The sequence below is a fragment of the Clinocottus analis genome, unplaced genomic scaffold (genome assembly GCF_023055335.1).
Source record: "Clinocottus analis isolate CAN_PGR_092001 unplaced genomic scaffold, fCliAna1.0.p SCAF_20, whole genome shotgun sequence".
Classification (NCBI taxonomy): Eukaryota; Metazoa; Chordata; class Actinopteri; order Perciformes; family Cottidae; genus Clinocottus; species Clinocottus analis.
Window position 1 is genome coordinate 3,432,874 of NW_027175932.1, and position 19,290 is coordinate 3,452,163.

Sequence of the window (19,290 nt, forward strand, 5' to 3'; positions counted from 1 at the left end):
CCCCCCCCCCACACACACACACACTCTGATGTCAGAGGCTACCTGCACATCAGGAGCAACAGTAAAGCTTCTTCTTCATTCAAAGAAAAAAACCCTGACTGAGCAAATTCACATTTACACATTCACGCCTGGAGCCAAACTGCGCCCAAACGCGGCTCCTCAGCTGTAATCAACACTGCTGAAATAATGAGTTCATCCATTTGTGGACTGATTCACGAGAAGAAAATGTACGAGACGGGGAGAGTCAAGGTCGCAGGAAGCTGCCACTTCTGTGGATGACGATGATCCCCGCGTCTCAGAGCCACGCTGGATGATTCACTGAGGCTGAAACACATCCTGTGCTCTGTGCATTACAACAACAACCTCGCTGCTGCGCTTTTTTTTGTGTTGGTCTGTTTGCTGTGTCCATGACAACGTAAAGCAGAGCGAGGCGAGGCGGGAGGACGCCGGCTCTCCTGTTTTTACTTCAGTTGTGTCCGGCCCTGACAGCATTTCTCTGCTCCTGTCCGTCCCCTACGAAGAGACTTCTCACTTCCCTCCTCCCTCCTTTCTGTGTCTTTAGTTCATTCTCCACGCAGAGATGGAAAAAACAAACTGAAAAAAAAGCCAACGCAAAGATGTGGCGGTGTGGGAGAGAGACCTGTAATTATTGACAAAGCTCAATCTGTGAACCTTCCTCGCCTCCCAGGGAGCCATTTGTGATCTTTAAAATGCCATTACGGTGTTGTTGTGGGAGTTGTGAGGGCGTAAAAAATGCTGCCAACCCTTCCCTCTACTGACTGTGTGTGTGTGTGTGTGTGTGTGTGTGTGTGTGTGACCAGATGCTAAGAGGTGGTAGCTCCGTCCGCAGCACAAAAGGTCTTTAAAAATCTTTTAAAAAAACAAAAGTTCAATTAGACTGCGTGGCCGGTGTCCAGCGGCCTCACGGCCGGGTGTTAAGAGCCGAGACATCATTCCTGCAGCGCGGTGACAGTTTTATTACGCCGGGTAATGGCTCGGCTAAACGCTCCAAGCTCGCCTTTTTCTGAAAAGGGAAGTCACTTCGACCCCGCAGTGGTTGCTGGGAGTTCGACAGAGTTCCCACTTTAATACACGGCATCAACGAGAAAAAGGAAAGCAGTGGTTCGGTTTAGGAAAACATTGTGATTGTGATCAAATTATGACTACAACGTCACTAGCGTTAATAAATAAGGACTTTTTATACGCTTCACAAACAGCGGCGTATTCGACTCATCCACAACCTCCTCCTCCCTCTTGCTCTTAATGGACTCTGCTCTAATATGCTTATTCATTATCCATTATTCAGTTGATTATCTTCAAAATTAATACAATTGTTCAGTCCACCAAACTTGGGAAGGACTTGAAAGGCCCCGGCTCGCAGCGCTGATGCCGCAGTCGGAGCGTCCTCTCGCAAAAGGCTCAAAGATGTAAACTAAATTTGAGGAAAGTTTCATATTTCAGACATTCTTGATTCCTCTTCCACGCCCTGACGTTGGGAACCAATGTTTAAAATGTCTGCCTGTGTGCATTTAAACACATAAACTCTGTATTACCATTTTAGAGTGTGAGAATCAACTAAAGAGGACAGAGTCACACTACAAGACTTGAAGAAAAACAACAAATCATTAGCTTCCCCACATCAAACATCTGGATATGTGCTTTTCTCCTTGTTTATCTCCATCATGAAGAAAATAGCAGTTGAGGAAAACACTTTATTGAGACAGTTTTTTTGCTCCCAGGAGGCTCGGACGTCTCTGATCTCACCGCGCTGCGTTTCCTGAACGCCCCACCGGGCCCACGTGGGATACCCGTCTCCTTTTCTTCGCCTTAATCATTCCTACGACACGGACGCACACGCGTACGCTTGTTGTTTTTTTTATTATTCCCCACCTCTCGCAGCCGCAGCTTGTCAAGTCACAGGAAATCAACACAAACAGATGTGACACTGCGCCCCGGCGTATTGTCGCGCAGCGGAGCTAAACCGCATCCAGATTTGGAATAATGAGACGAAACATTGCATGTAAATCAGCTGTTTTTCCTCCGCGGGCCAACAGGCTGCTTTTTATATGATGGTGGCGCTCGCTTCGACCTTCTGAAGCGAGCGAAGAACCCGGACAGATGGCGGGAGCGCCGCACCGCGAGCTTCCTGCGCCGATGGGATCCTGTGTGTCTTTATGTTGGAGTTGTGTCGACAGATTGGAGATTTCTGAGACTTCTGACCTCTCCCATGTGTGTAAGCGTGTTTATATGTTGACAGATGACATTTTAGAGGTCCTGGCTCTCAATATATTTACATTTATTAGAAAACCAGCACCGCTCGAAGCTCATTTCTTCATCTTTCCCACTCGTCCTGTTAGTTGGCTCCCTGCACGGGGCGGCCTAATAAAGAAATAAACTGGGGTAGTAAATCTATTCAGAGGGCGCCGCTGACCTTTGTGGGCGAGTCTCAGTGGTGTCTGTGGCACCGGGCGGTTGGCATTATGATCGGTATGTGACATTACGCAACACAAAGAGGCAAAAAATACAGAACATCACAAAGTGGTTTTTCGCACAAAAGCCGGAGCGGCGTCGGGGTTCCCGATCCGGTTGCTCTCGCACGACGCATTAGCGCCAGTGCTAAAGGTCACGCGGCGGCGGCGGCGGAGGCGGCGCAGAGGATGCCGAGAGAGGGATCAAGGACAGGTAAACCCACATTGTCATTCGACAATATTCAACAATTTCAGAGACGGATTCCTATCTGCGCGGTTGATCAACAGCCGGCGTCGCCGCCTCTCCATTTAATTAAAATCCAGCGTTTTTTTTTTTTAATCTTCAACGTCGGAGCTGTGGCGCGTGTCACCGCCGGCGGGTGAACAACCTCGACGACTCAAGAAGAAGGCGAGCTCGGTTGTGTAGTCAGATCACAGCGTGCACACAACTTATTTTGTGTTCTGTCATTTGAACCGTGCGCACAATTCTGGGAAGACGTGACAGCGGAGCTTTCTTTCTTTTTTCTTTCAATGTCAGAAAGCTTCGCCGTGAGATGTTCACCGGCATTGCCGCTCGTGCGCACACACACACACATACACACACACACACTCACTCGGGGAGCAGAAGACAGTCGGCTACCTGTTGATTCTGCAAATCACAACCCCGTGTGTGAATCACCGCAGAGTGCTGTGCATAACTGTGATTGTCAGAGGGCCTCACATTCAGAAAAACACACAGTGGAAAGCACTTCAGGGCCATTTGCTGTTTAACCGTAGTTTTTTTTGCAGGAAAAACTGTGTTACCCTTGACAAGCCTTTTTCTTCCTTCTTAAAATTTGAAACCGAGCATCGACACATTTAAAAGTGACTTTGAAAAATAACCACAGTGCTGCAAAAAAAAAAGCTTTTTGTTGACCACTTTGGGTTACGGGTCAGCGAGCCGAGCGGCTTCTGTTTTAGCGAAGTGAAGGAAAACTGTTTTCTCCTCGTGTACAAAAACAAAACAAAGGGCCCTTGAGAGGAGCTGTTGTTGAGCACCGCAGGTGTCTGCAGCCTTTGCACACGCACACACACTTGGCTGCAACAATAAAAGATGACATAGATGAAGAGGCGGACAGACATGCAGCTTCGAGAGGCACATACGGGAGAAGACCCGGAGAGATTCGAAGGCTCGCTTCGAGCCAACAATCCTCCCGTCGCCGCCGCCTGCAGCCATCGATCTTTACCTGTTCCCCCCCTCTGAACCACCAGGATGGTCTCCGTTCCCACGGCGCACTCCTTGAGAAGCTCCACCACCTGCGTGTGCGCGAATCCCTGCACGTGCTGCTTGTTAATCTCCACGATCAGGTCGCCCTCGCACAGCCCCGGGCAGCCCTGAGGCTCCAGCACCTGCTTGACCCGCTGGCCCGTGGCGCTGTCCGCGATGGTGAAGCCGAACCCCTCCGCACCCTTCACCATGGTCAGGGTGAGCAGCTCCCCCTGGGTGGCGCCCGACGAGGCCACGGAGACGCTGTCGGGGGGCGTGGTGCCGGTGGCGAGAGGGAGCGAGCCGTCCAAGTGGGTGTCGCCCGGGTGAGGCGCGAGCAGCTGCTGCTGCTGCGCGCTCACCGCGTCCGGGCCGCCGGGGTCGGCCACGAAGCGGGCCGTGCGGGAGAGATAGTCCAGGTAGTTGTCGTAGCCCGTCCGGCCGTTCACCATGATGGGCCGCTGCTCCATGATGCCCAGCGGGGAGAGGATGGTGGTGGTGGTGGCGGCGGTGTTGTTGTTGGCGTTGGCGGCGTCCTCCGGGTCGAAGGGCAACGGGTAGCCGCGGCACAGCACCAGCGTCACGCTCTGGCCGATCGGCACCGACTGGAAGAGCTTGACCACGTCGGCGTGCGTGGTGCCCAGGACGCACACGTCGTTGATGTAGACGAGGACGTCACCTGGGAGAGACGGAGACGGAGACACGGCGGTCAGGTGGGAAAGCAGGGAAATTTGGAGCGAAGGTGCAGAAACTTGAGAAGCTTTATGAGCTAAAAATGACGAGTATGAAGCCTTAGAGGATAAAGCTGTGTGGCAGTTTCCTAGACAACGATGTTTCGTCAAAAGAGACAGCGAGACGGTGGAAACAGACGGGAGAGAAGAGGAGAGAGGGAAATGAAATGTTCCCTGACAGGCACCAGAAATAAAAAGTACATGTACGAGTTTTTAACCACAGCGTGATGTCATTGTTTAACATTTCCCCACAAACAAATAGACGTGTAGGTCCTCCAGCGTATGAGTCGTGAAGCTAAATTAAATGGTTATCGTGATGCAAATTGTGACTTAAAAGTGGCAATTTTTGTGAAACCGATGCTAAATAACAGAGACGGTGAGTAGTGCAGTCATTCCCAAAAAGCCTGAGGACCCACTGGTGGGTTGCAGGAGATATTATTAGGCCAAAACATATTTCTTCCATAGTCTTTAAATCAAGATTTCTATCTGCAGTAAACCTTTCAGCCACACGAGGAAGCCTGATTGTTTGCATTAAAGCCCATTTTTAACACCGAATCTAACACGCAAAGCTAATATTAGCATGCTTTATATTCACTTTCCTGGTAACTCGGCCTTAATGCATTCCTTTGCTGTCCTTTATAAAGTACTTAACGTGTGTATTTACCTCCTGATTACACCAGGCGACGCAGAAATGGATGTAAAACAAAGTGTCAGGAATGATCCCCACATACAAACTTAAACATACTGCACTTAAAGGAGTCGGCGTTGGTTATGATGATGTTTAATATACTCCAGGAGCGCTGCAGCCGTTGGAACGCTTTCTTTAAAACGTTCAAATCTTAACAGCAGCTGCCATAATAGCTACTTAATTATCTTAGAATTAGGAATATGCATAGTAAACGACCCGTAAAGGAAACTCTAAATGAGAAACTGCATTGAGGAGCAGATGCTGAGGGCTGAGGCTGTCTTCTACTCCTCACTCAGCACCGCCTCTTTCACTTCCAGCTATGAACACTTTCTCCAGATAAACATTACCACAGATAAAGCCTTATCCCCCTTTTCAAGTGGAAAATGGTATGGATGACAAGTTGCTGAAATGTTTGCCTTTTATGGGACTAAGTGCTTTTATTTGCGCCGTGCAACACACTGCGCCGAAGACGAGCTGACAATTAAACGTTCCCACACAAAAAGGCTTATCTTTGTCTCCACCGGATTACTAAACATAGTGTTTTGTCCTCCGCTGTGCGGGCGCCACGCGGCACACGAGGCCCGGTCCACTTTAAAGTCTGACAAACAGCATTACCCGGGGTTGATTATAAAAAACAATTATGTCCTAATTGCAGGTATAATCGTGGTGCTCTTTGGAGAGAGGGCAAGGCGAGGGAGGGGGGAGGAAATGGAAAACAAAGATCTTTCATCATTAATAAGGAAAGCATGTGCGTCCGTGATTGACCCTCACCTTGATAACCAGCATGCTGTCCGCTTCTCTGAAAGCGAGCGGCAGACTGTATTAGCCGTAAAAAACAACACGTGCGTTCGCTTTGGTTTTCCTCGGATTGACTGTCGACCCCGCCGACCTCTCTGAGTGACAACAGGGAGCCGAGAAATTTCTGTCTGTGTCGGCGAGTTTAAACGCTCCGCCGGTATCGACGGCGCGAGGCTCGCACCTCGAGGCGACGGGACGCGAGGGACTTTTTAATTAATCCGGGTAAACGCCGACGACATTTGCCTTGAGCACTAGCGTCACAATCGATTGTGGAGAGAGAGGAACCAAAAACGCCGTGGCGCCGCGACCTCCGAGCGCCCTCGCCGAGCCCGGAGATCTCATGCTTTATGTCCGTTGGGATGGAGGCGGGGGCCATGCAGCAGGCGGGTTTGTATATATGTTTGTGTGCCAATGTTCAGTGAGATCTGTCTCTGAATCTTCCGTCACCACCCCTCAGTGATCAGTGCGATGGCGGCGAATTGAGATGTATTCATTCTTCACTAATCAAGACACTTTGTCTCCATCGACCTGTTGACTTTTTTTTTCTTTTAACGCAACGCAGTGATTAATCTCAATCAAAAACCTTCATCTGGGTACAATGACCCTTTATAAACACACAGTGAACCGAGACCAACGCCACTAAGCAGCCCCCTCCTTCTCCATCCGCTATAACCCTCCTTTAGGTTCCTCTCATCCTTTAAATCACGCCGACCTTGACCGTAAAAACACCACACTCACTGGAAATAAAGGCCCACGCCGCTACTCCATCTTTCAACGAGCCGCCCTCGTATATTCTTCATGACATATCCGTCTCCGGCTAACCGGCGTATGGGTGTTTGTTCAAGAGTCCGTCGACATAACGAGCGGCCTCTGTGGCCCCCGTGTGCGTGTCGGGTTAAATGAGGCGACGCGGGGTCCAAAGTGCACCGTGTCGGGCCGCGCGCAGCCGTGACGGGAATAACGAGCGCGGCGCTCGCTCAAAACTCGCCCTCCCGCTCGCTCGCTCGCTCTCCGGTGTCTCTGCTCGTCCGCACAGCTTCCCTCCTCGACACCGCCGAGTGTGAAGTCGATCGGATAAGCGAACCCCGCGAGAAAAATGTGTAATAAATGTGTCCCGTCGATCTCCAGTCTCTCTTCCTTTATCAGCTGAACCCGGCACGCCGCTCGGCGGGTGTACGGACCGCCCTCAGTACACGCTACCTGTGATTATATCCCGTAGACCCTCGAGAGCTCGCACTCGACCTTGGGGGCTTCAGCAGTGCGGCTGCCGAGCGCGAGGATGATTGGATGAGAAACCCAGAGGACAGACGGAGACGGAGACCTTCTGAGTGACATGACAGGAAGATGATGATGGATGTAAGCGGCTGCTGAGGCGACACGCAGAGGGGTCTTGTTTTAAAACAGCTGCAGTGTCAGGAGTGCGGTGTGTTTGTTTACTCCAATGTAAGCTGAGCGTTTTAGTTATATGCCTGATAAAAACCTGGACAACCATCTCTACACTGCAGATAAGCAGACAGTGATGTGTCTTTATTTCCACGGATCATTAACTCTGAACGATGCTGACTACACCGGGACATGAACCACATGCACTTTTAAACTGATTTGAGTAACACTGCAGAGGCGAGTGAAGTTTGACGTGTCGATCGTGTGCGAGAAACTGTGTTTTTGTAGAATATACATATGTTGAATGTTTTATGAGGACAAATGCCTCCGTGTCTTATCTTATACAAATGGAGCACACGCTGTGGTAACACTGAGTTGCAGCAGTTAGGCTCACCAGTTTTTCAGCATATTGTACCAACAAACCCACTGAATTTTGTATTAAACTTTGCCTCTGGCATGCGAGCTAAGCCTCTCCACTTCAAGCTAGCGCAGCTCCCGCTCTGTATTCCACAAAAAAACCATCACACAGCTAACACCTCGCATTCCTTCTGCGGAGGAAACACACAATATCTTGCTCGGACAAAACTGCACTGCATGTGGTCCACCAGTCATAAATCAGTAAGTCCCGTCTGTAAGAGAACATGGACGTGTTTTTCCCGGTGGTGTAATCACGCAGTGGAGACGGCCAGGAGGGGCGAGGAAAAAGAAAAGAAATGCCAGAAATTATATATATATATGGGATTGGGAATTTCACACTTGTGTAGTCGTGGTTGTACGTCGGCGTGAGCTCTGAGTCGCTGCAGAAGTGGGACACAAAGTCTGGTGGAGGCCGAGCGGTGGATGGCGAGCTGGAGATGGTGGAGACGAGCTGAAGGGAGGCGGCGGTGGAGAGGAGACGCGATGGGGGGAGGGGGAGGTGTAGGATAGTCGAGATGCGAGAGGGATTTGTTAGTTATTTCTGGTGAAAGAATAAAAGAAAGAGAGAGAGAGGCGGGGATGAGAAGACTGACCCTGAAAATGTTTTATAAGCAGCGATGTCAGGACGAGCTTTATTACTCATCAAGGAATCTGTTTTGGAGCGCGGCGCCGACACATTTGTAAAGAAACGGACATTAATGACCCAATGTGCCGCAAATAGTCACAACTGCAAATCTATTAGAGCGATTCCAAAGTGTTTTGGAGCAGGATACTAGCTTTTACTACAGCGCAAACTCCCCGAGCCGGCTTACTTTACGCGTGATGAACGACCGCCGTGAGCTCCGGTGTGTACGGATAGAAACATCCAAACCTGCTGGTTCCATCCCCTCGATCTTAAGTACAGCGTCTCTGTCCCGGTGTGTGCGTTTCTGTGCATTTTGTGTGCGTACGTGCTGCAGTGCCACCCCCCCGTCATGTGGCCGCAGCCAGGAGTTCTGCTGCCCGAGTCCCGCTCATGATTAATGACCTGGAAGGACCAGACTCTGCAGTTGGTGCACAGGCGTGTGCACACACACACACCTGCAGAGCGTACACAACCTGCACTTGCACACGCATATGCATGCAATGTGTGCAACGCGCATGCATGCACTTCATCCTCATATTCGGGTGTGTTTGAATTGCGTAGTCTAGCTGCAGGATGTTGAAAAAAAAGGTGAAATATGGAAAAAATGTGGGGCTTTAAAACTTCATCTTAACCCCGTTTCTTTAGATGTTTGCTGATGAATGGATACGGCAAACCAGGAAGAAGCACACACAGTTGTTATGCAGACATTTACGGGGGATTTGTGTAAATTCTCTTGTCGTTATGCACATTTCAACACCTGTGCAATATCTTGTGCCAGCCATGTTTTTAATAAGCGAGGATACGTTTCCTTTGTCCTCGTCAGCTTCTCGTTCATTGAGCTGCGTGTGAAGGTTGTTCCTCCGTGTGTGTGTGTGTGTGTGTGTGTGTGTGTGTGTGCTCTCATGTGGCGATGTGTCGAGTTTTTTTACTCCTCCAGGTGTCTCAAGAGTTCATGGTTAAATGAAAGATGCGTGTTTATTTGTTGACGCTTACTTGTGACCATCTTTCCGTCGGCGGCGGCGGGCCCATCGGGGATCACGCTCTTGACCTGGAGGAATTCGTCCGGCTCGTCGCCTCCGATTATAGTGAAGCCGAAGCCCATGTTGCTCTTTTGGAGCGACGTGGAGAGGAAACTGCCTTTCAGCTGAGTGGGGTCCCGCGTGAACAGAGGCTTCTCTATAAAAGGACACATAAAACAAACAAATTAACCACATAAAAGGAAGAAAAAACCACCACTGTCAATGCTTCAGTGCAAAGAAAGGACCTGGAAGCTGGTGCAGGGCAGCGCTCAGAGGGGGGAGGGGCTTGGAGGGGGAAAAGCTTATCCAGTAAGACACGGGTGTAGCCACAGGGAAACCGGCAGGGTATGATCTTAACTGCGAACTCCTACAGAACAGAGGTGGGTCTGCGGTGCTGAAAGATGCAGGTGTGGCTACCGTGCAAGAAGGTACGGATGCAACATCCCTCCTGGCGCACAGACTAAACCAACATCCGGTCCTCTCGTCCCATGCCGGGGGCCATTACTGCGCAGAAAGGGTGCAGCGAGAGCGTCAGGGGTGCAGGTCTTCAGTCCCCTCCCCACCCAGGGAGCAGCGGAGTTCGGGGGAAATGACATGCTGTCAATCAAGGTTCAGCTCCAAGAGAAGATGGCGGGGTTAGGGAGGGACTGGGAGGGAGGGGGGAGAAGTCTGGAGGGGGTGGAGGAGCGCCGTGTGTAGCTCGCCACTCAACATCCTTGAACCGCCTCAAGCAGAGAAAGCTTGCTCGCGAGCTAGCATGCCTTTTAAAAAAATGTTTTTTTTACAGGAAGTCAAAGGAGCGCAGGCAGCCATGAGAGCGACGAGTCGGCTTTCCCTTTCGCTCCTCGCTTGGCCTACTTACTGACAAAGTGCCACAGGGAGAAGGGGCTACAGACGGGCTGCTCGAGCACCACGGCGCAGGCGGAGGTGTGAAGTGGCTGACGCTGCTGCTGCTGGTGGTGCTGCTGGTGGGGATGATGGTGCTGGTGGGGATGGTGGTGCTGGTGGGGGCACATATTCATCCGCCGAGTCAGCACACGGCGTAGCGGCGAGGCGTCGGCGGAGGAGGACGACGTAGCGGACGTAGCGCACGCGGCGGCGGCGGCCCGGCGACCGAGAGTCGGCGAGCGGGAGAGGTCGCCAAGGCTGTGGCAGCGCTCGGGCGCCGCGCCCGCCTGAGCGCGGGGGGGTCTGGGGAGGGTGGCACAGGCGCTGGCATCCTCCACTGGCACCAAAGTTTGGAGCGAAAAAGGAGGAAGAGGAGGAGGAGGAGGAGGAGGTTTGGGAGAGGGAAGCAGAGAGAGCCTCACTGGAATGTACACAAAGTGTAACCACGGAGACAGGCTCTCGACCACTACGTTTCTATGGAAACAAACCTCCACTTCACCGGTCCAGACATTTTTTTTTTTTTTTTTTTTTTGTGTTAAATCTCTTTTTTTTTCGAGCGGTGCATCCCACTGCTGTGGCTGCTGGTGGAAGAGCGAGCGCTGGAACAAAACCATGTCATTAAAACAACAAAAATAATGAGTCACATTCAAAAACCCACGTGTTCACTATTCATACGACCAACAAGCATCATCATCATCATCATCAGCAGCAGCAGCAGCAGCAGCATGAGGCGCCGCTGCTCCTCCGGCTGTTTGACTGACGCCTGGAGAGCGAACTCATTGTTGAGTCTCGCTGTCAATCAACAGAGAAATAGCCTTTGTTCCTAACGAGGAAATAGGAGGAAATTGATGTTGCTTGTTAGCAAAAATAAAAAAAGCCTAAAGGGGAGAAAGAGAATTCTGTTTTTGTTTCATATCGAGCAGAATATAAATGATATGAGACTGTCAATTTATATCAAGTGGCTCGTTACGCAGATCGAAATGTTTGAGTTCGTCTGGATCTCAAGTTTTTAATTCTGATTTCTCGAGTGTTACACAGCAAATGTTTGGACGGTGATTCATGAATCGGGATGTGGACGATCTTTAATTAGGGATTCTGGCTGGTACGAGTTTGCGGCGTTACGTCTGTATGCAAAGCTTCGTTCATATAAACAATCCACTGCTGTCGTGACATTGAAAGTTACACAGAAAGTCAGCGACGCCAGCGACATGGTGGAGTTCAGGAAAATTATTTAGTTTTAAAGTTGTTTTGGGTAAATCTCTGTCAGTTACACACAAAAAAAACACAGATTTCAGTGACGAGTTAGTTTTCACATGGATATAATCCAACAAAATGTTTTCAACTGCGACTCCTTACCTTTAAAATCTCTTCATTTTCAACTAGACTGGGTTATAACGCATTTAAAATATGGAATAGGTCAATGAATGAAGCAAATAAGACACTTTCTTGTATAAAAAAACTAAAATGATCAAATAACTAAGCTGGATTTGGATGCATTGATGTATTTATAAACATACAGACAGACAAAAAGCCCGACTATACATCCTAATATTGGGGTGCATCCTCTAAAAGCGGCGTGTTCTTACCTCTGAAGATGGTGGGAAGGGGCAGTGAGGACAGACCCTGGCTTTGCATCTGCTGCTGCTGCTGGACTCTCCTCTTAGCCTCCAGGACTGGGTTCTCAAACTGGGTCCTTCTGTTTATATGGCTATGATGACAAAGAAAAAAAAGAAAAAGAGATTTCAGATTTCCTTCCCTTCCTGCTGGTTTAACTTACCTCCTCCCCCGCCTCCTCTCAGCAAAGATCAGATCTAAAAGTCCTGGCACTACAGCAGCCATTGCTGTGATGATTAATTAAACGCTCGGTCCCACAGATTATGTAACGGACATGCAGAAAGGCCTCGCCGAGTCAAAAAAAAAGAAAGAAAAGAAAAAGAACAAACGACTGACTCTGGGCTTTTTCTTGCCGTCTTATGAGCAGAATTATGTGAATCAGAGCTCCACACACGGGACGGCGGCTTCCTCTAACGTCCCACGTTGTCCTTAATTTAGTTTGCAACTCGGAAGATATAGCCAACGACTACAAATAATCTAATTTGCCAGTGTGAAATAATTAGTCATCATTAGATGCTTTCCTCACTGTCTGAGGCTGCACACACGAGCATCGCTTCTTCCTCTGCTTATCTTTTAATGAACACCCCAGTATCATGCCGCTAATTACAAAACAGCTTGACTATATTGGTTGTTTTTTTTAGACATCGTTACATAATTTCAAGGTCTGGCAACTTCGTTTCATGACATTAACATGACGAGAGAGAGAGAAAGAGAGTCGTCAGGTGTCATTCTGGAGGTTTTCCTTTTACGCAAAGTCGAAAGCCAAATGACTCCCCCTCCTGCAAGTCTAAAAATAGAGCCCACGCCCCAAAGTGGAGAGCACCCAGCCAAAGAAATGACACCTTTGAACAAGGAGGAGGGGGCGGGGTGGGGGGAGGGAGGGTGCACATGCTACTGCGGCAGGCGCTGTGAAGATGGTGGGTTTAACTGATCTCTGCTCGCGCGCTGAGCCGCGGATAGAGATGCAGCGAGTGTTTCCCGACAAGGAGGATCACACAGAAAGATGGATAAGCACACAGAGACGAACAAACTTCCTCCACATGCAAACAAACAGCGAGCCGTCAGCGAGGCGAGACAGACACGGGGAAAGAGGAAGGGAGCCGCTGCTTCCTGGGCCGCCACGTCGAGGAGGGAAATAAATAATCAAAAGGCACGCCGTTGCATATTAAAAGATGGACTTACTCGACATAGTAGCTGCCGTAAATGGGGTCATCGATTTTCTCCCAGCCGTACGGAAGCTCTGTGGAAAAGAGAAGAAAAGCAGCGGTGAGTCGGCGATAATGAAGGCGCTTGATTTCTTCAATGAGCTCGCAACAGATTATTGATCTCACATGAACGCATCTTTGTGGCAGAATTAGTTTACGGCATCGTTTCATTGTCCTTTAATTACGGGGATTTTGATGGTGCGATAACGTGTTCGCCGGAGGGGCCGTTATTCACATTCTTCTTATCTTTTATACCAAAAAAACATTACGATGAATAAATAAATGGGTTGGCTACGAAATAGGAGATAAAAAAAACGTAAAAAAAAAAGTGTTTTCTCAGCAGCTTGTCAAGTAGATTGATTTAAAGGAGGCGAGTCGCTCTTTCAAAAGCATCAGATGCATCCCGTCTCCAGGAAAGAAGATGCAAAATAACAGCAAATATTGATAGATGGAGTGTCTGAAGTTAAACCAGTGAAAGATGAATGCCCCCGCGTCTCGTCTGAGCTGTAAATATTGGGGTTTGGATGTGAGATTGTTGCCCGGATTATCAGCTGAACCTTCACAGGAGCGGCTGGGAGACGTTTCCATTGGTAAGTCCACGACGCAATCGCACGCAAATATTACGCGACGGTCAATTAATGACGAACGACGGACGGATGGGAGAGCAGAAAGGCTGCCAGAGGAATCCGAATGCCGCGTTTCAAAAGTCTGGATGTGGACGCTCTGACTTTTGGTTCACCACTTTAAAAAAAAAAGCAAATGTGTGCACACGACAAGAATAAATGAGTCCATCATGACTGCTTTTTATGCGCTTTTTTATTAATGAATGCGAATGCAAATGAGGCAGAGGGGAATGTCATTAGTTTTCCAGGTTTTTGGTCACAGGCCAAAGTTTTGAGCCAATTGAAAAGAGGGACGACCACTCAAGTTATTAACAGTTCATTTATTCTCTCCGAGCATCTTTCACAACAATCTACACAAAAGTTGTCGATTTCACCACAAATGTCAACTTGTTAGGGATCACCAAGGTCACGGGGAACACCAGGAACCCCCCGAACCAAAAGGTCATGGCCTCCATTCAACAGCTCTTGAGATATTTTGAACCAATGGCGGTTCAGCGCGGCTCCAAAGTACGGCGACGTCTCAACAGAACTTCATGAATTCAAGGTCACGGATGTTTCCGCCCCCTCAGCGTCTCTCCGCCTTTGTTCTCCGTGATCAAAGCTCAACTTCCTCAAACCGCTCGCAGTCGTCATCACACTGGACGGCGCGTTCAAGAGCTGCCCTCTTTCTCTCTCTCTCCACTTTCCTTTTCCCCACAGCTCGCTGATAAAAACACGCCCCCAATCTTCTCCTTTGCTTTCCAGGATAAGAGCAATTTGCATTAGACGCATATTCCCAAATGCAGTTGTTTTAGCATAATAGTGTGATCACTCAAAACAGAGTTTGGTGGCGACGCAGCTCCCGCTGGTTGAGCGTCTTAAAACTGAATTCGAGCGCCATGAGCTCGGGGACGCCGTGTTCCAGCGCCGCTCCGCTTACGAAGCGGGCCGGCTTTGATTAGCGACAACGCCGAGTTAATCAGGATGAGAGCGGAGATAAAAAAAAAAAAAAAAAGAAGCTTCCTAATCGGACCGGGCGGGATCAGCTTGAGAGGAAAAACACACACACACGCAGTGCAGCCGTACACCAAGGACAACACACTCCGTGGTCACCGCGTGCATCCGCTACTACTGCTTCGGCCTAGTTTACACACTCCAGAGGGTCCCGCCCCGCCCACACGGAGCAGAAATATCAAAAACAATGCGGGTGCACGTGCCATATGCTTCTCTGAACCCCCGGCCTCCCCATCCCCTCAACACAAATGATTAAACTTTCAGTAGGACGGACTATTTTTTGCCTGCGCACTCACTAAAAGGCACACACACACACACACACACACACACACACACACGTGGTTGTGAGTGATATAACAGTCGCAGGATGACAGCCCATGGGAATACCTCCTGTGAACATTCCTTAGCCCCATCTCCACTCATTAAATATGAAAGAGAGTGTTTCATGTTCTCACCTTTACTGGGCGTCACACACACACACACACACACACACAGTTACTTACTTTACACGAGCACACACTTACCCTTCCCATCATTTTGCATATGCACACACACACACACGAATGCGGGAGATCAAAGGGGCTGTCGTCTTGCCGTGAAAAAGATTTTTTCCATTAAAACGTCCAGGAGATGAGCTGCAGGAAGCCAGAAACGTCTCTACGCTTTCAGGAAGGAGGAGGAGGAGGAGGAGGAGGAGGCCGGGCTCGACAAACGAAAGCTCCTCGCGACGCCGGGTTTAGTTAACAACCCGGGTCTCGCTCATTTCTGTCAGTTACGAGGATGTCGTACTCGCCATGAACTCTGGGAACAGCGGTAAAAGAAACAGCAGCGATCAGACCGATTGGCAACAAGACGACCAGCTGAGCCGAACGGAGTCGTGTCTTCCACTCGAAGAATTTGCAAACGCGTGGTTAGCACATGTCTGATATCTTTATAATACACTTCTCATGTTCTTTCACAGACTATGGAAGTGTAAAAAGGCCTAAATCATTCAGAGGGATCTATTGTGAGGGTCCCTGCTTATGTTCCGTCGCTTTTTAAGACTGATAAAAAAGTGAAAAAACCTTTGATCGAAAGGCCAAAAATGTTTCTTTCAACACAATGAGATCATGAAACTAAGTCATGGTAAACCTTAAATATCTCTCATAATGAATCTTCTGCAGCCACTTCAAATCACCCTGTTTGAAAAGAAGAAACAGCACGCTCCCTCTCTTTGAAATGACAACCAAGAGGCCGCTCTACTTGTGTCTCATGTTGTGTCATTGCAGCAGAGACTCATGTACACAACACAACCCCCCATCTGAAATGTTACTACACACACTGAGCAGCGTGCTGATAAATGCTGAACGTAGGTGGATCATCTCTTTGCTCCCTCCTCTCTTCTTTGTGTCGTCTGTAACCTCTCTGTCAGCAGCCTGCGATGGAGAGCTGACACTGTGTGTGTGTGTGTGTGTGTGACACTCAGAAAGCCAGCGCCGCTTATCACCGCCGTGCCGCATGCGTCCACGGAGGGGAAAATGTCAAGCCCGGTGTGGAAATTTTCCCCAGCAGGAGCTTTTTGTGTGACGGCGCCCCGAAGCGAGCGGAGAGATGTTTCGCAACCTCCATGTCGCGCCGGCGACCGCATCCGTCCTGCGGTCGCAGGTGGAGCGCCGCTCGCTGCCAGCAGGAGGCATCCCGGCATCTTCCACCCGGCGACGTCTCTCCCCCGGCGCCACTCAATGATATCACGTCGCTCCTCTTCACCTTATCTGCCCTCCCTCCGTCGTCTCCGTCGCTACTTCCACCTTCCTCGAGTCGCCTCTCGTCTCGCTCGCCGCCTCACAGACAGACCGAGCTTTCATGCTCACAATTGATGCGTTTTTTTTAAATATATTTATGTTTCTTTTTTTCTAATTTTGGTCAGAGGAGGAGGTTGAAAAACCACACAGACACTGCGGTTGTTTACTCGTGTTCTTTTCATCCCTCTATTGAGATGGAAACCGGCTCAACCGAATCATTTTCTGTAATTTGAGCCTTTTAAGGTCACCGAAAATAAATATTAAAGCCTCTTTTTTTCCCCTCTCTCTCCTGAATGCTGCACTTCATTTATTATGTGAACAGCATACCACCACTAATGAAAGTGTGGGCTGGTCCATATGGGCTCTGGCTAAGGTGTGAATGTTTAGGAAGGCTGATTTATGAACACACTAATGAAATATATATATATAAACTTAACCGACTTGTACATGTAGGCAGTAGTTCACTCACTTACTGCAGAGCCCTTTCTCTGCAAGTACAATCCAACCACAATTATCTCAACCTCAAACTGAGAGCTACAGTCTCTCAAATGCCAGCGCAGACAAAGAACATGTGCCAACGTGCCAAAGTTACAACGCCGGCCATAATTAACAGAGTTTCCTTCCTCAAATGTCACACACTTAGGTTGTGTGGTAGAATGATTTTTGTTATATCCCTGAGCCTGAGATGCACAGTGCACGCTGGTTGGCTGCTCCTTTGATCAAACCGTAGCAGAATATCTTGAAAATAATTATTTGAGCTCACTTTTCTAACTCCACACCCCCAGATTTCATTTTTACATTTTTCCAAAACTTGTATTCGTCAAACTACGGAGTCACTCGAGGCAATTTTTTTTCAGGCTTCACACGGCGCCGACTGGAGCTACAAAGGCTTTCTTTGGTTTCTTACATTTCCTGCACGGTGGTACTCCCCAACACCTTTAATTTCCACCAGTTGAACTCCAACTTTGTGCTCAGGAAGTCTGGAAGAGGAGGTGATCTAATGGGCATCTGGAGGATAGACAGACGGGGAATAAATATAACTGCAGAGGTTCATGAAGAACGCCGCGTCCGCCGATAGATAATTCAGTCGACCGGCCTGCTTAGTTATAAACATACAACACTTAACCAAAAAAGACATTCATTATAATGTGGATGAACACCTGGACCGGCTACTGTGTATCTAGCAGAATATTGTGAACACTGAGGTTCAAGCAAGGTGATAAAAATACTAAATAGACACGTCTATAAAACAGATAATATGAGATGATATGAATTAGTCATATCATCATCAGACTGTTGCCTGGCTGGTGATTAACACTTCCCCCAATTAAATATGGATAAATGAACACTCAGATTCAAGCAAGGATGCAACAATTAATACATAGATATGTCTTTAAAACAACAGATAATATGAATTTGTCATAATTATAATGCAAACACCCGTTAAATTGGATTAAGAACTAAAGGATCACCAACAAAAAAAGTGCGAAACTTCATTAACTTTGTTTTCTTTTCTAATATATATCCTAGCCTGTCCTATCATTATTATTATTATTATTATTAATAGTAATATTTGTAGTATGTTCGGACCCCAAGAGTGAAATGAGGCATATTGAATGAAAATGAGGGGCATGATTTGTTTCCACAGCAGAGACAGAACATTAATAAACTCAGACCACCTGTGAATTCACTTCCCTCCATGTTCAGCGTGATGTACGGCGCTGCTCGCAGACAAATGAAGCCATTTATTTGGAGATAATCCGGGGTTGCAGGTCCACTGTGAAGACCGGCAGATATTTTACCGGTGCGAAGCTCAACGAACCAACAACCCCCCGACTGTGTAGAAAAAGCAAACTCGACAGAGTGCTTGATGGCGCTCTCGTCGAGTCCTCTTTATTCCCGTCGCTGGCGTTCGTCTTCTCGCCGGCCGTGCTAAAATCACTGACGGACGCAAGTAAATATTTCCTCAATCAGTATAAGCCGGGATGTATAAACTCGGCTGCCTGCTCAGTCAACAACAAGGTCCATTTTCCTTCGTATCCGTGCGGATAGTCACCATCCTGCCTGTCACAATCAAAAGCACAATCAACAAAGCTGTAAAGGAAAAGACGCTGGCCGGCCCTGTCAGATGCAATATCTCAGAGCGTCGCTGAGCTCGTTGTTGGTTCAGCGTGAGCTTCTTCTGTTTCACTCGAGGGGAAGGAGGAGGGGGGAGTCGAGTGAGGAATAAAAGCTTGTTGAAGAGACAGAAGCCCAAAAAGCACACGCCATAAAGAGCCTTTAATGGCACCTGAAGGCCACCGTAGTTCTCCGACCTGCTTGGAAAAGAGAGGGCCGAGCAGAAGAGGGGTATTTACATGGCTGCAATCTGCTCCTTTAAGGTCCTCTTTACGACCCCTGATGGGCAGTAGGATACAAAAAAAGAGGCGTATCTGAATTTTAAACGCCGTAGACATGATTGGCCCTCATTTGATGATGAAATATTCACACTTTTCGCAGAAAATATTCCTAAATTGCACTGGACACAGCTGAAGACTTGGCCTGAGGCTTGAAGACAAAGACATACACTTCTCACGGGACAATAACACACATCTCAGACGGAGCCGCATACCTTTAAATATGTATCTATGAGGCTCCTGCATGTGCTCACACACACTCAGTGTTTGCAGATGTTACTACTGCTACTCCACATTCAGAAGCTCCCTGAGGACAAGGCACACGAGCTCAGTCGCACTAATGATGTCAGATAATCGTATATCTGTTTCGAGAGTGATAAAAACTACACCGGCTGGGACCGGGTTTGACATAGAT

At 48.6% G+C, this 19,290-nt stretch overlaps 1 protein-coding gene across 10 annotated transcripts in view; it reads right to left on the reverse strand.

The window, feature by feature from the left end:
- Positions 1-19,290, reverse strand: part of magi2a (membrane associated guanylate kinase, WW and PDZ domain containing 2a) — a 170,930-nt gene that overhangs the window by 28,701 nt on the left and 122,939 nt on the right. For all 10 annotated transcript variants that reach the window (XM_068586020.1, XM_068586017.1, XM_068586015.1 and 7 more), the window contains exons 7-10: positions 13,060-13,117; positions 11,850-11,971; positions 9,350-9,532; positions 3,695-4,393 (exon numbers count right to left, since the gene is read on the reverse strand). In XM_068586020.1, the coding sequence (XP_068442121.1) occupies positions 3,695-4,393; positions 9,350-9,532; positions 11,850-11,971; positions 13,060-13,117 (1,062 nt within the window). The remainder of the gene's footprint in view (positions 1-3,694; positions 4,394-9,349; positions 9,533-11,849; positions 11,972-13,059; positions 13,118-19,290) is intronic.